The sequence below is a fragment of the Bombus vosnesenskii genome, unplaced genomic scaffold, assembly GCF_011952255.1.
Source record: "Bombus vosnesenskii isolate JDL3184/JDL3185 unplaced genomic scaffold, Bvos_JDL3184-5_v1.1 scf7180000013414, whole genome shotgun sequence".
Lineage (NCBI taxonomy): Eukaryota > Metazoa > Arthropoda > Insecta > Hymenoptera > Apidae > Bombus > Bombus vosnesenskii.
In genome coordinates this window covers 22,829-45,358 of record NW_022883034.1, presented here as the reverse complement: position 1 = coordinate 45,358, position 22,530 = coordinate 22,829, and the positions used below count along the sequence as shown (strand labels likewise).

The 22,530-nt window shown below is 39.8% G+C and overlaps 1 protein-coding gene and 1 long non-coding RNA gene across 5 annotated transcripts; one reads left to right on the top strand and one right to left on the bottom strand.

Moving 5' to 3' along the window:
* Positions 1-1,261: 1,261 nt before the first annotated feature.
* Positions 1,262-10,159, bottom strand: LOC117237932. Of its 4 annotated transcripts, XM_033502376.1 has the most exons (5): positions 10,013-10,159; positions 9,410-9,525; positions 8,865-8,953; positions 8,540-8,629; positions 1,262-1,366 (listed from the first exon to the last, which is right to left on the bottom strand). In XM_033502376.1, the coding sequence occupies exons 1-4, from the start codon at positions 10,115-10,117 to the stop codon at positions 8,589-8,591; spliced, it is 351 nt and encodes a 116-aa protein (XP_033358267.1). In that variant the 5' UTR covers positions 10,118-10,159; the 3' UTR covers positions 1,262-1,366; positions 8,540-8,588. The 4 variants fall into 4 exon arrangements, 3 of the variants coding, with proteins under 3 accessions (XP_033358267.1, XP_033358264.1, XP_033358265.1); XM_033502373.1 differs by lacking the exon at positions 8,540-8,629; XM_033502374.1 differs by lacking the exons at positions 1,262-1,366; positions 8,540-8,629 and adding an exon at positions 8,681-8,761.
* Positions 10,160-10,218: 59 nt separating this feature from the next.
* LOC117237933 lies at positions 10,219-10,634 on the top strand. The gene is made up of 2 exons (XR_004494086.1): positions 10,219-10,269; positions 10,351-10,634. It is a non-coding gene; the product is annotated as an uncharacterized LOC117237933 (long non-coding RNA).
* The last annotated feature ends 11,896 nt before the right edge of the window (positions 10,635-22,530 follow it).

The window sequence follows — 22,530 nt, the reverse complement described above, 5'->3', positions numbered from 1 at the left end:
TTGTGAAAAATCGATTCGTTCTGTACCTTTTTTGTATAGAGAATTATTTTGTGGTAGAATATAATGTTGTAATATTTGTGGTCTTTACTTTACTAATTTTGTCACTGAGCCGCTCTTTGGTTCGTTGAGCGATTCATATTCCGCATATATTCCGTACTTGCTTCGCTTGGTACTGTTATAATTTTCGCAGTTACAATAAAAAATTTAATTCTTAACAGATTAAAGATTTAACCTCTTGCTTTATAGTGTACAATAATTTTTTTTTTTTTTGTACAGGTTATGTGATCCATAGTTTGAGTAAGTAGTACATATATATATATTTACCTGACAAGCTTTCATTTCAATCTATATTTAAGATTAATATTTTATCAGTTTCTGTTCGTAACAACATCGAAGTAGTCAATAAGTTTGAAGAGTGTAATTAAGGAAGTTATGAAGCAAAAGGTTAAGAACAAATTCTGAAAGAGGTTATGTACAACTCAGTAGTACTGCTTTACATTACTTTGCGAATTACTTTTCAAGCATAAAAATAGTTTAACAGCCACTTATAGTTACTTCCCTACCATTACATTCATTAAATTCGTTTGATTTTGTAAACAAAATAACCACGCTGACCAGTCTCTTATTTAAAATAGAATTATTTTGTCATATATCCAACAGTTTACTTTCTCTTCGTAAATATTATTAATAATTTTATCAATTTCGTATACTTCCATTCTTCGTATAAGTGACAATGAATCAGAAGAGTTTCATAGCAATATTGAACAACATACAGTCAACTACAACACCATTAGATACATCCACCATACAGTCAACTACAACACCATTAGATACATCCACCATACAGTCAACTACAACACCATTAGATAACAACAATACAATAGATTATAATTTTCTACGTGTCATTGATTCATCATCATCATTTTCCATTTTTTTAGCATATGTAAAAACGTATCTGACGTAATCTTACCTCGCTCTTTGAGTACAAAAATCCATTCAAATGAAACAAAGGGGAAAGAAATAAGAAAACAAACACTCACATACGAATCTTCATTACATAACTGTATGTACTCCTCGAGGTATACTCAGACACGTTACAGCGTACCTTCTTCGTTCCCTGATGGCTGATGTTGATCGTTGACGTTTATAATGAAAGAATTTCGTCAACGGCGCCATCTGGATCCTTGTTGAAAACTTAAAATAGCCGCAACAGCACCATTAAGCTCATCACCCAGAGTAGCTCTTGTTGCTGAGTCGTGGAGGAATTATTATCATCAACGACATAAACTATACCAGTTCCGGTCTTCAGGTGGTCCAGGCACTCGAACTCGCAACATCGCTTTCCAACACGGAATTTCTTGCATGTCTGTAGTGAAAAGAAATCGATCAATTGTACAGATCAATCGTCACTCGACTGCTCGAGAATTCAGATCATCCAGAGAATAGAATAGAGACGTGGAAAAATGTAGTGCGATCATCGCAGTGGGAGGAAATAGGGGGATAGGGACCATATGAATGAACGAGATGTTAAGGACAACTGACGATAAGTTCTTCTTTTGTCGAGAATTGCATGTTTGTGAATGGTTTGTGGGTGGTTAGGTGGAGAGAATTGAAGAGTTTGGAGGTGACTGGAGGAGTGTTTTGGGCAAGGTAGATTGCAGAATGGTTGCGGTAGCATTATGTTAATTATGGGTTTGTACATGTAATCTTTGTATGTATCACTACATACAACCTAACGTATATTTTTAATAATACATCAGAGTTTTAGTTATTTCATAGCTATGAATTTTATACTCTATAATCTTGACGTTTTATTTCACAGAAGCGTTTGAATATCCATAAAAATTAAATGAACCAATGTATTCATTATCTTATAGAGAAGATATATTATTTTTAAGTATGTTCCAATTATTTATCATGATCCTGATTTCCTTATTCTGAAAATTTGAAAGGAAGTTTTGTAGTTTGATACTTTCAGCGACAAAGGGTCAATATTGCTTTAGTATATTTCGTCACATATACATGTATATCTATATGTCGGAGATGAAAGGACACCGGTACCTTTGGATAGCCCCGCAACATTGCAATCTAAAGTCTACTATAACTGTAACTAAACTATTGTAGTTATTCAATCCAATTGTAATTATTCGAGAATTGTGATAATGAGCTTGGGCTCGAGGCGACAGTCAGTCGCCGAACGTAGCCGCGGTCACGGGATGAACGCTTTGTCTAACAAAGGTATGGAGTAATTCTATAGCTCTCCTTAAAAGAAATATTCGTGGCGACACGCGACAGTAAACATTCCAACGGTTTCTGTCCCGTGGCTCGTCACACGCAGACCCTATTCTTCGAGTAAGATGATTGCCAGATGTCGATGCGTCTCCGCAGTACATGTTCGGCTAGCCCGAGGGCCCGTTATAAATCTTAAGATTTAGTTAACTAAAGTCCTTCAAACAGACAAACAGTCTTTGTCCCAACTACGGGAAGATAGGGGAGACCTGTTTTTCAACGAGCGGCGTCTCCCACTAGCAACTTTCCCTCGAGGACGGCTAACACCTTTTTCTAACCACCGATATGGAGATTGACCAATTAGCAGCAACGCTAATTTCCCTTACTTTCTGAACGAAGGCTTTTCTCGACGAATCCGATGATCTCGTGTCCTTGGACACACCCCATTATAGTTTTCCTCTGTGGCATCATCGGGACGGGAAAGGCATTCTCTCGCTCGCGATCTCACTGATGAAAGGAGTAACTCTTTACGACCAGTGAATATTACGCGTCCGACTTAGATTTTGTGAGTACGTTCATCTATCACCCCGTCGACCGCGGATTCGTTATTGAACCTAGGATCATTGTCATTAGTTTCTCGAGTACCTAACTACCGCGGTTACTTGTCCGGTTCTATAATAATCGTATTTGCACTAGTCAATGTCTTCTCTATTGCGTAACGACGACGCGTAACCCAAACGAAGATTCGTTTCACGCCCCTAACCCTAATTCTAATGTCCGCTCCGACATATATATGTAATATCGTGATATAATGTGTTTACAAAGAGTGGACAATAGAGATGTTAATCAGACAGAAAAAGACGATTGTTGTTCAACCTGAACTATTCACGCCAAACGCACAGAAAACAGCGCAATCCACACTCTCTCGGCAACGCCACTCGCAACCTCTGTCTCCGCTCGACTCGCACTCTGCTTTTCTAATCACCCTCTGTTTTTCGACTGACTCATCGTTCCTTTGTCTTTTTCTTAGCCCCACCACGCACGTGCTCCGCAACCGCTCGTAGTCAAAGTCACGTAGGCCCTTTTTGCGTAACCTATTCGACCGAAAGACCGACGATACATTGTTGGGCCTGTCGGTGCTTCGACTTTCTGGCGACATTGTTTATAGTTCGCCCGATATTTCTTAGGCCTTTCGTCCACGATACTACATATATATATATATATATATAAAACATATAAAATATATATATATATAAATATTGTATATAAAACAAAATACATCTAAAAAATAATAATAATAAGGAACCTCTGATGGAAATGCCTCCGCAAACATTATTCGAACGACGATCACCGAAGCCTAGGGAAACAACAAAAAAGGAAAAAACATTAAAATCGCAAAAACAACCATAATATGCGAATATCCAAACTTACGAAAAATAACTCGAAGAAGGAGGTCCTTGTTGTGGGAGAGCAGCGGAATTGCGCGTGTTGCCCGAGCAAACATCGAGGTGATAATGATGCTGCAGCCGCCGGCCCCTGCACGCGCCGAAGAAACACGGGTAATTCCCACGGTACAAAACATAGAAGTTTCTCGCGGAAAAGACTAGATCAGCATGGAATGCTTCAAGCCTCCTAGACGCTAGCTCAGCAGAAGCACAGGACCGATAAAAACTAAGTCGAAATACGGAATTTACATTTTGTCACGTACGATTCCAAGAAACCCAAACTGCAACATCCCGATTCCCACGGAAGCGTACCCCCAGTGGACCACCACCCCGTGGGGGATGGCATTATAAATAAGCGAAGCAACATAGAGAGCAGCGCTCATTATTATTCTGGTGAACATTCTTATTACGCTCATTATATTTTGTGTTCATTGTTATTACGGATCATTCGTATTACGTTTATTATCCTTGCGTTCATTATTATAGTGATCATTGTTATTACCGTTCATTATTCTTGTGCTCATTATATTTTGTGTTCATTGTTACTACGTTCGTTATTGCGCTCATCATTGCGTTTAGAAATTTTGTATAGTATTTTGCGTTTCGGGGTCTTTAGTTTTTCGGTCAAGAAAAGAGAACCGCGACTAAGTAAAAGAAAGATTTTATCTTTGAAGTCCTCATTTCATCGCTTAGACAGAAACGCGCATTGTAATTGCGGTATTAATCCAGTTAGTAAATTGTTCAGTCTGTATCGAAATAGATAAATAAAGTAAAAGTTGATAGTAAACTATATTCGAGTTCAAGTAATAAACCCAACAAAAACTTCGACGACCACCGGAGCAGCTGAGGTAATGGCACCAGACAGCACCTACTCCTCAAGGTAAGAAAATTAATTTTGAAAATTTCCTTCTTCTCTGATAATCTCGTTGCCCTCGAGAATCGAATTAGAACTTCCTATCATCGATCTCGTTTTATTTTCGTGAACGGTTTTGAAGATAGAATCATTGTTTAAACTTTAAACAAAGGAGTTGTCCGCTGTGTCGGCTTGTGCGAACCGTATTTTCAGCTACTGAAACACCCACTGATCTTCGCATTCCTCCTCCCATTGTTGGCAAAATATTGTCCGTCTTTGGGCAAGGCTTGCGAAATCACACAAGTCCCGCACAGAGAGGACCATTAAATACATCGTCGGGGTCAATCGAAAATTAAGAGCAATACCGGCATTGCTATTAACCGATATTCTTGCCATCATTGCATGCGATTGTAAGAGAGAAATAGCAGAACGATTTCCCTTCGAAACTTTAACCAAAGGATCGTTCGCTGTGTTGGCTTGTGCAAACGGTGTTTTCGATTATCGAAAACACCCATCGATCTTCGCATTCCTCCTCCCACTGTTGGTAAAATATTACCCGTCTTTGGGCAAGGCTTGCGAAATCACACGAGTCCCACACAGAGAGGATCGTTAGAATCATCCTCGATTATTAAACTCAAAAGGCAAGAAAATCATGGTAACAGAATCCATCGTAGTAAATGAATTGAGTTTCGGTTCTAACGGCAAACTACTACAGCGAAATTAAAAGAGAAGAAGAAGTCAAACGTAAAAATAAATTTATATAAAACAACGAAAAATCTCACATTCCTATCCAATCCAGCAACGCTAAAATATATATATCCGGCTAATAAAATATATATAAAGGTAATAATCTAAGCAATTCTACATTCAAATAAAAATCCGTTTAACGAGGACAAATATTTATTGTTCCCAGCTTTAATCCTCTCCCGTGCCAATATCCCTGCACATAGCAGGTTAGCCGAAAAGTGGAAATCGTTCACCAGTTGCATTAAGCGTCAGTTAACGCTACCCATTAAACGAAAAAAAATAATAAAAAATAAAATATTTTGAAATAGTCCTTAGACTATTTCTGGTGGCAGCAACTACCGTATTAATTAGAAATCTAAATCAGTATTACATACACAATAATATCAATTCAGTTTATTTCCCTTCAGATTAAATTCAAACTCAAACGAAAAAAAAAATTTTTCAGTAAAATTTAAACTTAAGATTTGATCGATTTAAACAAACAAATTGATACGTAACATTAGAGATTTAAATTTTTGGTGGCAGCGGTGGGATCCGCTTCACGGAGGATTAAAGTTGGTTTAAACGGTTCGATTCGCTCCACAAAGAATTAAAGTTGTTACGATTATCGATAAAATATATACCTAAGAAATAATGTCGACTAAATTAGAATCGTTGGACAAAGACATGATCTTGATGTTGTCGGAAAAACTTAAAGCATGGGATGCGAATTTTCGCGACATGAGTACAACAATGAATAAATTACAAGACGATGTGCGTTCACTGAAAATAAAAAAAGAAATCAAGACACCCGTATCATCGCCGATAATTTCCCAAGCGACAATACCGATAGAAGTTAATCCCCAACCAATTAAGTTAAAAGATGCAATAGAGACAGTACCAGTGTTCGACGGACATCGACCCTCGGTATTTCGATTTTTAAGAGCATGCGAGCGCGCACGAAACATGGTTCCTAGGCATCAAGAATCTCAGTTAGTAAAATTATTAACGAATAAGCTTCGCGGACACGCATTTCTCGCCATAGAAGACACAGAAGTAATAAGTTTAAACGATTTCGGGAATAAATTAAAAGATATGTTCGGTCCGGGAAAAACGGTTAACGAATATAAAGGGGAATTAGCTACAATATTTCAACGACCAGGAGAAGATATTTTGGACTACATAGGACGCGTCAAAGATCTCAGACTGGCGATAATGAACGGGGAAAGGTACGAGTACGGCACCGTATTTCAAGATAGGATAGATCGAGACACGAGGGAAGCTTTCGTTAAGGGGCTTCCAAACGAGGTGTATTTACGAGTAAAGATAACAGGATACCAATCCTTGGACGATGCGTACCGCCAAGCCGTGAAAGCAACACGAGAACTAAAACAAGTGAACAATAGAATTTGATACCAACATTCGACACTTTCGAATAATTATAACCGAAACAACCGCCAGAACTGGAGATTTGTACCGCCGTCGCGGAAACATCTAAACAACCCGGGAATAGAAGAAAATGTTAGAAAAGAAGCAAGAGCAATAATTTGGGAAGAAAAATGCATAAATAAATACCTCGATAGAGATCTAAATCAAAAGAGAGATGCTGATCATTTCAACCAATCAACTTTTCAATGCAAACACCATTCCGTTGCTGTGATAAGGGATAATGTCACGTTAAATAATAAGAGGACGCACGGTGCCATAGACAGGATCATGAGTGAGAAATTTCCTGAGTTACCAAACAAGATAAATAATATTAGTGCCAAAGAACTTTCAGACGAAGCAGAAACTAGGAAATTGAACGACGAGACGACAGGCAATGCTTATCCACTGCATAATATCACAGAGATATTGGACCCGCTGGGAAGTGCGAATTGCCTCTCCACGTTCGACTTGGCAAAGATACAAAAGCAAGACTCCACGAATTTCGTGAATGTCTCAACCATAATAGGAAAAGAGATAGCGAGTGTATCTCACTCAAAAACTTCTATAAAACCATCAGAAGGAAACTTTATCGAACTCAAAGCCAAATCATTAAATTGCAAGGAAGATCACACTATAGAAAATAAAAATATAGCTATCCCTAAATCCAAAACAGAATCTATAAGCAAAAAGGTTTGTAATAAAAATTCAAAGAATAATTCCAAATCTACCAAAAATATTCCTAAACGTTCCATACAAATAAATAATAATTTAATTATAATAAGCACTTCCAGTGAAACTATTCATCCTGAAAAGGTAGAGAAAAATAAAGGTGTTGTGAATAAAGTAAATAAAGAAGGAAAAAGGGTAACTAAGGAAAAGGATTCTAAACATTTTCAAGCTGAAGAAACGCAAATTCAACGAGCCCAAAGAAATCAAAAGGGAGAAAATAGGGAATCACCAGTTGAAGATATATATAAAAACTTGAATACGCTAGCCATTGGATTATAATTGGATTAAAAATACTTTATTGGTTACTACATCTAATATTTGACGTAGGTAACATAGTAGGTAGTGCCGATCTTATGATTCCCCCAGGAAAATATAGATGGTATCACGCTATACTATATACAAAATATTTTTGGGTTAATATGGCTGCGGCACTTTCAAAAATTTGTATTTTGAATGCTATTAGCAAGCAATTGGATAATTGGATCGATGTCAGTAAACTTGCGTCTTGGCGCAAAATAAAAACTAAAATGAAGGAAAGGAACGAAATTCTCCCCGCACGAATTAGTTTTGGACATCTAGCCAGAGAACCTACTGGTGAAGTAATAATCGAAGAGAACATGGAACCAACATACTCAGAATATCTCGAAGATCTGTTCAATAAAATTTACACCGTACAACGAATGGCAAGAGAAAATTTGATAAAATCCAAACTAAGATCAAAGGAATATTACGATCGACGAATCAACCCTCAAGATTTTAAAATAGGAGATTCGATATATTTACTAAAAGAACCTAGTAAAGGAAAATTCTCCGATCAATATACTGGACCACACAAAGTGCTAGAAATCTTGCAGAACCAAAACGTCAAGATTGAAGTAAAAAAGGGATTCCGCGAACGGTGCACTTAAACAAGTTAAAACTAGCGCATAATCGAAATAAACAATGAATAAAGTGATTTCAGTGGGCAACGTAGTGCAGTAGTGTATGTTGTAGTGCTGTTCGTCGAATGACACAGATAGCGAAAACATAAAAGAAAAGAAAAGGAAAATTATTATATGTGCTTCAATTATTGTTTAAATATAAAACGTGTTAACTCAATGAATAATTAACTAGTAAAAGTGAAAGTTACCTTGTGAACAAGTGATCAACATACAAGAAAGTGTACGTGTAAGTATAGGTTATGGATCGTTGTTCGTGGTACATAATGTACGACAGCTACCTAAAATAAGTGAATAAATTAGTTTCAATCGTCTCAGTGCAAAATACAAGGTTACTAAATGTTATAACTATATTGTGGATAAATCAAAAGGAGGTGTGACACTGTTCGTCGAATAATACAGATAGCGAACACCTAAAAAGAAAAAAAAGAAAATTATCATGTGTACTCCAATCATTGTTTGAATATAAAACGTGTTGATTCAATAAATAATTAAAAGAGTGAAAGTGAAAGTTACCTTGTGAACAAGTAATCATCATACGAGAAGGTTTACGTGCAAAATAGGTTATGGCTCCCTGTTTACGGAACACCATGTACAACAGCCAGCTGAAAAATAAATGAACAAATTAACTTCAATTGCCTTAATGCAAAATACAACAGTACTAAATGTTATAACAATACTGTGGAAACATGGCACTGTTCGTTGAATAACACAGATAGCGGAAACTTGAAAAGAAAAGGTTTATTATGAGTGCTCCAATTACTGTTTGAACGTAAAACGTGTTAGTTCAACGAATAACTAAAAGAGTGAAAGTGCAACCTACCTCGTGAACAATTAATCACTATACAAGGAAGTGTACATGCATGAATTTCGCAGGTTAATAAGAAGAAATAAAATAGCTGATAAAGTATAGAAAGCGGTTAAAAAATAATCAAGATAGATTAATTGAGAGTTAGTAATAAATATAACCGCAGTAAAAGGATATTTTGTTATGCATTAATCTACGTAGTATTGTTATGTTATTTTGTAATGCCCAATAGCGGTCGCACATACGCACATACGATGGAAGGCAGCCGTAGTAGAAGGCAGCCGTAGTAAGTATCCAAGGCATATCAAAGAATCGGATGATGTTGTGGGAACGATCCAGGTAAGTGACGCAGCATCGAAAGAGCAGAATCTGAAGAATTACAGACAATGTTAATCTAACAAATAAATTTTAATCATTAATAAGGGAACTAATTCATATCATGCATAAAATAATAACAAATAGCAAGTACAAGCAATAATAAATTAATAGGGAAAATAAGAAAAGTCAATAAACACAGAAATAGGTTAGAAATTAATCAAGATAGACTAACTAAATATTAACAACAAGACATGACTGAACTCGGTGCAAAGGAATAAAGTTATGCTACACGAAAATAACTGGTAACACAATACACAAAACATTAACTAAATTAAACAAGACTTACATAAATGCAAGTCACGTATAATCAAAACAATGACTATTGAAATTCGGTAACAATACAATCCATGCTATCACATTAAAGTAGCACACGGTATTGACACAGACAATATCATGAAATACAAAACAATATTACAAAACACTACTAAATAAAATTATAATGATTAACAATTAATTAGCTATTTCAACAACACGTTACTGTTGACATTAAACCAACGCCATACCAAAGAGACACGCGAGCGGCCATGTTGAAAAATTCGTCGCACATACAAATAATAGCCAATGCAATGTAATACAGCATCATAATAGCAATGTTAGGTACTAATAAAAAAAAAACAAACAAAAAAAGAGAGAGATAAGGAAAATATATATATAATAAATAACAATTAACATAATCATAACATATTATACATATTATATTATATACAGGGATACAGTCTTCGTACAAAGGAACAGGTCCGAACGAAGCTTATAAAAAAAAAAAAAAAAAAATAAATAATATATATATACATTAACTATTTTTGTATGTGTCTGCAGAACGGATGGCGAATTCATCAACCATTCTCTGAACGACGGATGGAAGTACATGTAGGTGTTGTCCAGACGTTTCACGAGGAATCCAGAGAGCATTTTGAATCTCTGCAGAAAATCCTCCCATGCATGATCGTTACAATAATCTGACTCATCTCGAAAGAAATTTTTTTAGTCCAAGGAATAGCAATCCGCACCGTAGAACTGTAAGGCACCTGTAAGCCACCCACGAAACCAAATACTTTTGCTATCCACCTGTAAACAAACAACATTTATAACTATACATATAATTCTCACTTATATCAACCAATATATATATATACACGCATGTTGTAAAGTAGGCGATATTTATAACACTCACTTCCATTGATAATGCAAGTGACTCATAAAAATAAGCCGTCGTATTTACCATTACACGCACATATATGTCGGATCGGCATTGGAAATGGGGTTGTGGGCGTCAAATGAATCTTCTCGAGGATTAGCCATTGATACGGTACACACAGGCGTAGTTTATTACAATGATAGAATTATTACAGTCTTAACAATTGATCACGGCGGTTCGGCACTCGCGACACTAGTGACGATGCTCTCGGGCTCAATAACGAATCCGCGGTCAACGCGGATGACAACAGAACGTACTCACAAAGTCTAAGTCTGAGAATAATCACTGATCGCGAAGGCGTTACTCTTGGATCGATGAGATCGCGAGCGAGAATGCCTTTCCCGTCCCGATGATGCCACACAGGAAAACTATAACGGGGTGTGTCTAAGGATACGAGATCATCGGATTCGTCGAGAAAAGCCTTCGTTCAGAAAGTATTGCTGCTAATTGGTTAATCTCCATATCGGTGGTTAGAAAAGGATGCTAGCCGCCCTCGAGGGAAAGTTGCTAGTGGGAGACGCCGCTCGTTGAAAAATATGTCTCCCCTATCTTCCCGTAGTTGGGACAAAGACCGTTTGTCTGTTTGAAGGACTTTAGTTAACTAAACCTTAAGATTTATAACGGGCCCTCGGGCTAGCCGAACATGTACTGCGGAGACGCATCGACATCTGGCAATCATCTTACTCGAAGAATAGGGTCTGCACGTGGCGAGCCACGGGACAGAAACCGTTGGAATGTTTACTGTCGCGTGTCGCCACAAATATTTCTTTTAAGGAGAGCTATAGAATTACTTCATACCTTTGTTAGGCAAAGCGTTCATCCCGTGACCGCGGCTACGTTCGGCGACTGACTGTCGCCTCGAGCCCAAGCTCATTATCACAATTCTCGAATAATTACAATCGGGTTGAATAACTACAATTGTTCAATTACAGCTATAGTAGACTCTAGGTTACAATGTTGCGGGATTATCCAAAATTCCAAAGGCTCCGGTGTTCTTTCATCTCCGACACGGCCATCCTGACTATCACACGTCCTCGTGTGTAACTAAAATATCGTATTTCTTACATTAGATTCGATATAACTGACATTATTTGCGATTTAACTAAATGTCCAAGTAAGTCAAGGGTCCAGTGCAATAACAAAGTTTCGTTCGGAGGTTTGACAACAGAAAAATAAAAGAGAATAGGAATTTGTGATGTTATAATTTGTATTCAAAGTGTTAGGTGCGTTCTGTGAGTCGCCAGTCAGACCGTAATGACACAACAGATCATTTTCGATTTCGTACACCGGTGAACCTCAGTTTGTTGGGTCATATTGCCACGTTGGGTGCATTACACCCAGAAAGCACGTAAGCCCACTCAATGGGTTACAACAAAAGCACGTAACCCCACTCAACGGGTTACAACAAAAGCACGTAACCCCACTCAACGGGTTACAACAAAAGCACGTAACCCCACTCAACGGGTTACAACAAAAAGCACATCAACCCACTCAACGGGTTACAACAAAAACACATCAACCCACTCAACGGGTTACAACAGAAACACATCAACCCACTCAACGGGTTACAACAAAAACGCATCAACCCACTCAACGGGTTACAACAATAGCACATAAAACCACTCGGTGTATTACTATGACCACAACGCAGTGTTAATGATCCTCTGAGGTCAGTGTACTTGCATCGTTATTATCACCGCCGTTGTCATCACCGCAGACGTCTAACTCAGCAGGGACGCAACTTTCTGGCATTTTTCTCAGTCTGTCGTGTCTGTCCTTATATGATCGTTTGCCGTCTAAGGTTTTTAGGGTATATCTATCTCCTTCCAAAATCTCGGCTATTACGAATGGACCCCTGAATTTCGGATCTAACTTCGTCTGGTTTCTTTCCTCGTTTTTACGTAACACGAAATCGCCAAGGTTGAACCTAACTATTTTAGCTTTGTTTTTGTCGAACCTATCCTTATCGTATTTGGCGCTTGCTTCTATATTCTTTATCGCCTGCTGTCTTACATGGGAGATATTTACCTCTCTTTCTTCGATACTGTCGGGTAGGGATAAGCCGTAGGGTCTCGCTGTTTTACCGATTAGTAGTTCCAACGGGCTTGACTTAGTCACGCGGTTGGTGGTACAATTTAAGGCCAGTTGTATTTCCCCGATCGCGTCTTGCCAGGACCGCCCGGTGGTTTCTATTGTTGTGAACATGTTTTTTAGCGTACTCATAATACGCTCTACCTGCCCGTTGGCCCTACTAGCTCCGGTCGCAATTAAATGGAGTTTAATGTGTTTATCTTGACAAAAGTCTCGAAATTCTTTGCCCGTAAAACATCTTCCCTGATCCGCTATTATCCGGCAGGGACTGCCGAACAAAAATATAGCGGACTTAAGCGCTTTAATGGTGTTAATGGAGTCTAACTTACGGGTATGGTGCAAGTATACGAACTTGGTGAAGGCGTCGACCAACACAATGACGTATTCCTTCGAATCGTTTTTCCGCTTAGTTTGCTCGTTATGTCCATATGAACCGTATGCCAAGGTATACTGGTCTTAGGTATGGGGTGTAGTTCGGCTTGTACTCTACCCGAACTTGCCTTTGAAACTCGACAAGCATGACAGTTCTCTACGAATTTGCGAACATACTTCGCTATTCCTTCGAACCAGTAATACTCGTACAGTTTCTCAAGCGTTTTATCCCAACCTAAGTGCATAATGGACTGGTGCACATGGTTAATAACGGACCACCTAAACCCTCTCGGAACGATGGGCAGGCAGAGAGTTCTACCTTTTCTCTGTATTTTACTATGAAGGGTGCCGGACCGTAACTCATACGTATTCGCGACGTCTTCCGCGAGCTCTTCGTTCTGTAATTTATCGACGATCTCAGAAATTTGTGGGTCGCGACGTTGTTCCGCTAGTAGCCAATCGTCGAAGATTTCGGTTAGGTTAATTTCTTTCTCTACAATTTTGCTGAACGTACTGCGATCCAAGTCTACGGGATTTCGCGAAAAGAAATCTACGTGGGCCATTCGTTTACCTTCCCGGTACATAATGTCAAAGGTAAAAGTTTGCAGGTAAGCCCACCATCTGTAAACCGTGTCGTTCAAGTGTACCTTATTACTGGATGCTTTCAGGGAGTTGCAATCGGTGACAACGAGAAATTCTCGTCCGTGTAAATAATGACGGAAGTGCTTGACGGCGTTTACAACTGCTAACGTTTCCAATTCGTAGGAATGATACCTAGATTCCGCAGGGCTAGTCCTTTTGCTGTAATACTCCACTACTCGACTTTTTCCTTCGACCCTGTGCATTAGAATGGCTCCATATCCTTCCGAGCTAGCGTCCGTATGTAATTCTATGGGGTAATTGGGATCAAATATCATTAGCACCGGCACGTCGGTCAGAACGGAAATTACCTTTTGTCTTATCTGTTCGTGCCTATCCGTCCAAGGTATATTCTTGTTACTCGAGGTAAGTGCGTACAGGGGTTTCATTACTTGTGAAAATTTGGGAATAAAGCTCCGGAAATAAGAGGCCAAACCTATGAATTGCCTAAGTTGTGTGACGGTCGACGGTGCAGGTAGAGAACTCAAGGCTTGTATTTTACCCGGGTTTGGGCGGACTTCTCCGTTACGAATTACGTATCCCAAGTAGAGTACCGATGTCTTTAAAAAGGAGCATTTCGAAAAGTTAAAGGAGAATCCGGCTTTCACGAGGGTATCTAATACGGTGCTCACCCATTCTAGAGCTTGGTTTACTGAGTCGGCAATAATTAGGACGTCGTCCAAGTAAACAACAACGAACGAATACGCGAGGTCGCCTAAGGCGTTGAGAATGGCCCTCTGGAAAACGGATGGTGCATTTTTCAATCCGAACGGCATAGTCACGTACTCGTATTGCCCGTTGTAACGAACGCCGTATATTCCGTCGAATTAGGATGAATGGGAATTTGGTGGAATCCGCTGGCCATGTCCAGGCTAATGAAGTATCTCGCCTTCTGCAATCTCGCGATTTGGTCCGCGATGAGGGGTAGGGGATACCGGTCCGCGACCGTATTTTTATTTAATGCCCGAAAATCTACGCACAGTCTATCTGAGCCGTCTTTCTTCTTTACAAGTAAGATAGGGCTCGCGAACGGTGAGTTGCTCGGCCTCACGATTTTTGCTCTAATTAACTCGTCTATTCTCTCACGCACTATCCTACGCTCTTCTTCGCTAAGTCGGTAGGGACTTCTTTGCACGGTAACATTAGGATCGATTAACCGTATTTCCAACTGGCCCGTGCTTACGCGAGTACGTGGGAAGCCCGTAATGAATGAATCTTTGAATTTCTCGAGGACAGAAATTAACCGACTTTTATCATTACCAACCACGTCAGTGTCAACCGCATTGATATTGATCTCGTCCTCGGGGGTTTTACTACAGGCATTAATAGTCTTCGTTTTACAAATATCGACGCTATTCTGTGTAATAGTTACATCAAAACCCTGGCTTAAGATCTCGCGGCCAATCATGATATCATAATGCAGGTGACTATCGGCCAGAACGTGGAAGGTTATCTCCAATGTAAAACAGTTAATGCGTACCGTAGATAAGATCTGGGATGTGCTCTTAACGCAGGTGTTTCCTATTCCTCGCATAACTACTATATCTGTCGTTCTTCTACCGGAGAATTTCGGAGCGACAGATTCTCTAATTAATGAGCACTCGGCTCCGGAATCGAAGTAAAATGGGAACGACTCACCCAGATGACTTAAACTACCGGCTGGGGACTCCACCACGCAGGAGTTGACTTTACGCTCATCCTTGGGGCCTGGTCTACCGTCCCGTCGCGCCGGGCAGTTAGGTGCGATATGGCCTTCCGCATTACACCTGTAGCAAACCGCCTTGGACGGTGCGGCCGGTCGTTTTCCTTCCTGGCGTCGTGCATCCCTCTGCTGTTCGTTCTGCATCTTCTTGCGGCAGTCCTTTATTCTGTGTCCGAGGGTACCACGGTAATGACACCTCGTCTGGTGGCCCGATAACTAGCGTCGCTTAGCTTCGGGTTCCGCCGGTGCATATCTCGGCGAAAATGTCGACTCTTCTTCGTAACAGAAGGGTCGCATCTCGCTCAGGAATTGGTCCTCCGTTCTGATATCGCTCGTAAGGGCCAATCGTTTAAGACGTTGGTCGTGTGGAATTAATATGTAGAGAGTGACAGCGTTAAGTATTTCGTCTAGCGTAGAATGTTGCCACCGCGTCTGTAGGAGGGAACGGACACGGCCGGCAAACGCCCCCGTGGATTCGCCCGCTTCCCGCGGTTCCCCGGATACCTTGATTAACGATGAAGACGTCGTCTCTCGGCCACCGAACTGTGTAAGGAATCGTTCCTTAATTCCAGGCCAGGTAACTTCTCCGTTTCCCACCGTTCGCGCCAGCCAATGTGCTGCAGAACCCTGTAGAGAGTCACTTAAGGCAGAGTGTAGCGCGTCTTCTCGCAGGGGGTTGTTCTGTAGAGCCCTACTAACAGCCGCGCACCACGCGGCTGGGTCGGCGCCTGCGACTTCTGGGTTAAAATGTGGTAATTTGGTGATTCCCGTATTCGTTCGTTGCATTAGCGTATGAATTAGGTTGTTCATGACAGCGACCTGCCCTTCCAGCGTTAGCAACCGTTCTGATCCCACTTCTGATGTCGGATCGGCATTGGAAATGGGGTTGTGGGCGTCAAATGAATCTTCTCGAGGATTAGCCATTGATACGGTACACACAGGCGTAGTTTATTACAATGATAGAATTATTACAGTCTTAACAATTGATCACGGCGGTTCGGCACTCGCGACACTAGTGACGATGCTCTCGGGCTCAATAACGAATCCGCGGTCAACGCGGATGACAACAGAACGTACTCACAAAGTCTAAGTCTGAGAATAATCACTGATCGCGAAGGCGTTACTCTTGGATCGATGAGATCGCGAGCGAGAATGCCTTTCCCGTCCCGATGATGCCACACAGGAAAACTATAACGGGGTGTGTCTAAGGATACGAGATCATCGGATTCGTCGAGAAAAGCCTTCGTTCAGAAAGTATTGCTGCTAATTGGTTAATCTCCATATCGGTGGTTAGAAAAGGATGCTAGCCGCCCTCGAGGGAAAGTTGCTAGTGGGAGACGCCGCTCGTTGAAAAATATGTCTCCCCTATCTTCCCGTAGTTGGGACAAAGACCGTTTGTCTGTTTGAAGGACTTTAGTTAACTAAACCTTAAGATTTATAACGGGCCCTCGGGCTAGCCGAACATGTACTGCGGAGACGCATCGACATCTGGCAATCATCTTACTCGAAGAATAGGGTCTGCACGTGGCGAGCCACGGGACAGAAACCGTTGGAATGTTTACTGTCGCGTGTCGCCACAAATATTTCTTTTAAGGAGAGCTATAGAATTACTTCATACCTTTGTTAGGCAAAGCGTTCATCCCGTGACCGCGGCTACGTTCGGCGACTGACTGTCGCCTCGAGCCCAAGCTCATTATCACAATTCTCGAATAATTACAATCGGGTTGAATAACTACAATTGTTCAATTACAGCTATAGTAGACTCTAGGTTACAATGTTGCGGGATTATCCAAAATTCCAAAGGCTCCGGTGTTCTTTCATCTCCGACATATATATATATTCAAAGACAAGCTATATTTGTAATATCTATTCCTATTGATAATATATACTTATATATTCATAACAATAAAACAAATCTCATCTATACTACTTACCAATACGTATGCATATATGTATATAATTATAACCCAAGTAGCATTCATAATATTTATTTTCACTGATAACATGTACGTAAAACCTAAAATAAAACAAAGGTTTTAACAACAAGAAAAAAAAAAGAGAAAAAAATACATATAAATATAAAAATTTTCTTTTTCTATATATATATATATATTAATAATAATAAAAGGTTATTCTTATTTCTAATAAACTCGAAAGTAAAATGACAAATGACAACATTATACCATGATATACCGACACAAAGACGCACCACACAGAAGAAACTAATAGAGAACGCTTTAAGCTTGGCAAACTTACCGCCCGACGAATTTGCATACACCATAACCAAAACCCAGGACACATGGCTCTGATCACAGGAGAAGCGGTCCATATAGTCGAATGCATTCCGGTACAAGTAAAGGTACGACATACAACAGAATGCTACTCGGAGCTATCCGTTTGGCAAGGGAATCACACCACAGGAACTCCGCCCGGACGTGCGCCAAACGTGGCGATATTCAGCACCATCGTCGTTGGCCACGAGCGGAATATATACCCAAAAAGACCTCGACGCACTACGGGACCACGTCATGTTCCCGGCAGAAAAATCTGCAGTCTTGAACACATTGGCCAGAGGAGCGACAGGAAAAACAATCGTCCCTGGAACAGTAAACATCCTGGGAATGATGGACGAAAACACATTAACGACAATAGCGAAAAATACCGTATCAAGCTTATGGACTGGTTTCATGGAATTTGGAACTGTCAGTGCAGCAATATTTGGAATACTCGTAATGTTTAAATTAATCAAGACGATAATAGATATAGCCATATACGGATACCAGTTACGTGAAACTTACGGATGTGGAATCGCCCTATTAGGAGCAATATGCGGATCAGTCACCCACCTGCTCCTATACCTCAAAGGAAGACGAAATATCGATGATCAAACATCACAACCTCAAGGGATATCGATAACACCGGTAGTCACTCAACAACCAACGACATCTACGTCCGCCTTGAGCGAACTCAGAGACACCACCAGTCAAATTTCCTTTGGAAATTTGAACTCCAAGGGCGGGGGTGTCACGTCCCGCGCTCCGCACGCGCCGTAACAAGAACAAGAAAACCATTCTATACAAAACGCGCGAATAAGGATTTGAATGCACAAACGAACACACGGCGCTACGAAACTAAAGGAAGGATTAACAAAACGAGGGCGACTAATAGATCCAACCAATAAACAAAACACATATACACACAACTCTAAATAAACCTACCAATAACCGACTTGCAATTTGAAAACTTGTGGTTTAATATAATATAAATCCAACCAGTATAAAATAAAATAAATAGAACCAGCTGATGGATTGAACGAGTTACGAACCAAACAAATAAACCAGGAAATAAGAATAACTACAAAAGGGGAAATAATTGAAACGCCAGGAATACATGTATATATAAATATATTTTAATCAATCAACTTGGAGAGTTACATATAAGTATAAACATATATGCCAGACATGTAATAAACTAGTAAATATTAGAGACAGTACTTCCAATACTATGCAACAAATACAATATTATCAATTTATGAAATATAAGTATATATGAAGTCAAAAACTAATAGTCTAACGAATACATAAAACATACAATATTGTATTATTAAAGAAATAAAAGTTACATTGTCAGAAACATATATATATGTGTGCGCATTCTATCAAACAGTAATCTAAGATACATACTTAGCTAGCCTACATTCCGGTAAAGAGTTATAAAATAAGAACTACATTACGAAACATCCATGTCTATATATAAATATATATAATCTATATTCTAAACTAAATTACTACTAACGTGTGCGCATTCTACATTATTAAATCAAATTAGTAATCTAAGATACATACTTAAAACCAGCCTACATTCCGGTAAAGAGTTATAAAATAAGAACTACATTACGAAACATGCATGTCTCTACATAAATATATAAATAATCTATATTCTAAACTAAACCACTACTAATAATCTACAAAAGAAATAGAACACACAACGCAACACTTGGGACTAAGCGACAACCTATCGATAGGCCAAACGCTCAAAATAATTAACACCGCAACGACTTGAGGAATTCTATCATCAAACACAAGTATGTAAACACACATTAAACACACAATAATCTAGAAACAAAACCTTCAATACTATGTTGCCACAATACAAGATATATATGTATATATGAAATCAAATGATTGACACATAACCTCAAATACACATTATATCGCTAAGGAATCTAAATGAAAATCACATTGCCAGAAATATATACATATATACGTGTGCGTATGCGTGTTCTATCTTGTTAAATGAAGTTAATATAAAATAAATAATTGACATTTCATTTCGTATGAATACTACACTGCCAGAAGAAATATGCATATGAATACGTATATATATGTGTGTGTGTGTGTGTGTGTGTGTGTGTGTGTGTGCGTATGTTTTATATTATCGAACACTCTATAAAATAAACTACTCAAAACAATAAATAACGCTATCGAAGAATTACAAAACATTAGTCATATTAAAATGACACACAACATAAATATATATGTATATTCACACGAACAATACTATTGTCACCTTAAACAATATTAATAAATAAATGTTCTAATTGCGGTAGAATAAGGAAAAACGAGCGACAGACGGAAAATTACTTCGATAACAAAACTAAAGACCCGCCACTATAACTTTACTAATGACATTTATGAGCAGCCATGTTCTATGCGCAACTACACTGTCAAATGCAAATGTAAAAAAAAATATATATATATAGATATATTATTAATTAAAAAAAAGGGGGAAATATAAAATTAAATATATTTAACAAACATAAAATAGATAACCTTAACATTTAAAATGTATATATATATATATATATATATATGTCGGAGAGAGAAGAACACCGGAACACCTAGAACTTGGGATAGTCCAGCAACAGTGTACTCCAGGGTCTACTATAGCTGTAGTCAAACGATGACAGTTAGCTAATCCGATTGTAATCGTTCGAGACTGGTGATGGTGAGCTTTGGCTCGGGGCGACGGCCCGTCGCCCAACGTAACCGCGGTCGACGGGACGGGCGCTTTGTCTAGCAAAGGTATAGAGCGATAGTATGACCTCCAGTATAGGAAGTACCGGGCAGTAAAACATTCCAACGGGCCCCTCAGACAATGAATACCCAAAGTTGAGGCACTTGCGCGACACGAGTACCGCTAGCCCGAGGACCCGCCATAAAACCTAGGTCACTTCCGGCAATTAAGAGTTTCCTAATGGACAGGCAGGTTGGTCCCAAAAGCGACCGATGGAGACACGGGGGTCGGGCATCCTCGGGACGGGCACTGGGGCATTCTTGCTAGAGATCTGAGCGAGGAAGCACGGAGCGTCTTACGATCAGGAGCAGTGCACGTTTGAGTTCTACTAAGCATATCTATCACCCCGTCGGCCGCGTATTCGTAACCGAACCGGAGACCATCGTCACCAGTACCGCGAGCATCTAATCCCCAGGTTGATCGCCGGTTCTGTACTCTCGATATTTGTGTTAATAAACGGTGTTTGCGTGATATCGCAACGATGGCTGCCCCTCAGGTCAACTCGCCGAACGCCCCCAACCTGATCCTCAATGCAACCTCGACATATATATATATATATATTTTTTTTTTTTTATTTGTTTGTTGAAATTACAATCAATTCTCGCGTTGAGAATTTTCAGTAATTTTTCTGGCGTGGCGCAGTGACATGGCTATTTATTTACAATAAGTTAATACTATTATAGCTAGGTATAATTTATAAGTATTATAAGTAAGCGCATATGCTTAATTTGGATAATTAAGTGAATCTGTCGTTTAGATCTAGCGGGTAGTGCCTCTTCAGCCTGCGAGTCTGGTCCGTCGTATGGAGTAGTCCAGTGATTAGTGGGTTTTGGTGTTTGTTGATTCTTTTGCTGTATCTGTTGCTATATTTTGCTATTTCCTCTTTGACGGTGGGTATCTTGAGGTCGCGGTGTATAGTTTCATTGGTTACATACCAAGGTGCGTCAATTAGGGATCTTAGCGTTTTCGATTGAAAGCGTTGGAGTATTTCAATGTTGGAGTTGCTTGCTGTTCCCCATAGTTGGATTCCGTAGGTCCAGACAGGTTTTATTACGGTCTTGTAGAGGGTAATTTTATTCTGTATATTTAGTTTGGAGCGTCGGCCCGTGAGCCAATAGAGTTTTTTTAGTTTGTCCTTTAGTTGCTTCCTTTTATCTGAGATGTGTGTCTTCCACGTTAGTCTCCTGTCCAGGGTCATGCCCAGGTATCGGACTGTGTCCCTGCTAGGAACTGTTGCATTGTTGATGGTGACCTGGGGGCAGGTTTGTTTTCGGAGCGTGAAGGTTACATGTGTGGATTTCTTTTCGTTGACTTTGAAGCCCCATTTGTGAAACCACTTTTCCATGGAGTCGAGACTTCGCTGGAGAGTGGATGAGGCTATTACCGGGTCAGCGTGGGAAGCTAATAGCGCTGTGTCGTCTGCAAATGTCGCTATTGTTATGTCATTTGATATAGGTAGGTCGGCAGTGTAGATGGAGTACAGTAGGGGTCCGAGGACACTACCTTGGGGTATGCCGGCTTCTATTGGGAATGTTGCGGAAGTGGCGTCTAGGTATTTAACCATGAATTGCCTATTGGTTAGGTAAGATTTTAGGATGGAGTAGTAGGGGTGGGGTAGGATCTTTTTAAGTTTGTATAGTAGCCCTTCATGCCATACTTTATCGAATGCCTGTTGGATGTCTAGGAAGACCGCTGAGCAATATTTTTTCTTTTCGAGTGTTTGGCTGATCGTATGTGTTAGGCGGTGGATTTGCTCTACTGTAGAATGATGTTTTCGGAAGCCGAATTGGTGATCTGGGAGTGTTTTCAAGTTCTCCAGGATTGGAAGGAGTCGGTTCGTGAGCATCTTCTCGAATAGTTTGGACAGGGTAGGTAAAAGACTGATTGGGCGATAGGAGCAGGTTTCGTATATCGGTTTACC

What these genes read in the sequence shown, in the direction of transcription:
- LOC117237932 (XM_033502373.1), bottom strand. Translation starts at nt 10,117, where the DNA reads ATGATGCTGTATTACATTGCATTGGCTATTATTTGTATGTGCGACGAA. An exon ending in TACTACGGCTGCCTTCCATC is followed by an intron (nt 8,954 to 9,409) that starts GTATGTGCGTAT and finishes TTTATTTTTCAG; the next exon opens with CTGGCTGTTGTACATGGTGT. An exon ending in GATGATTACTTGTTCACAAG is followed by an intron (nt 1,367 to 8,864) that starts GTAACTTTCACT and finishes TTTTCACTACAG; the next exon opens with ACATGCAAGAAATTCCGTGT.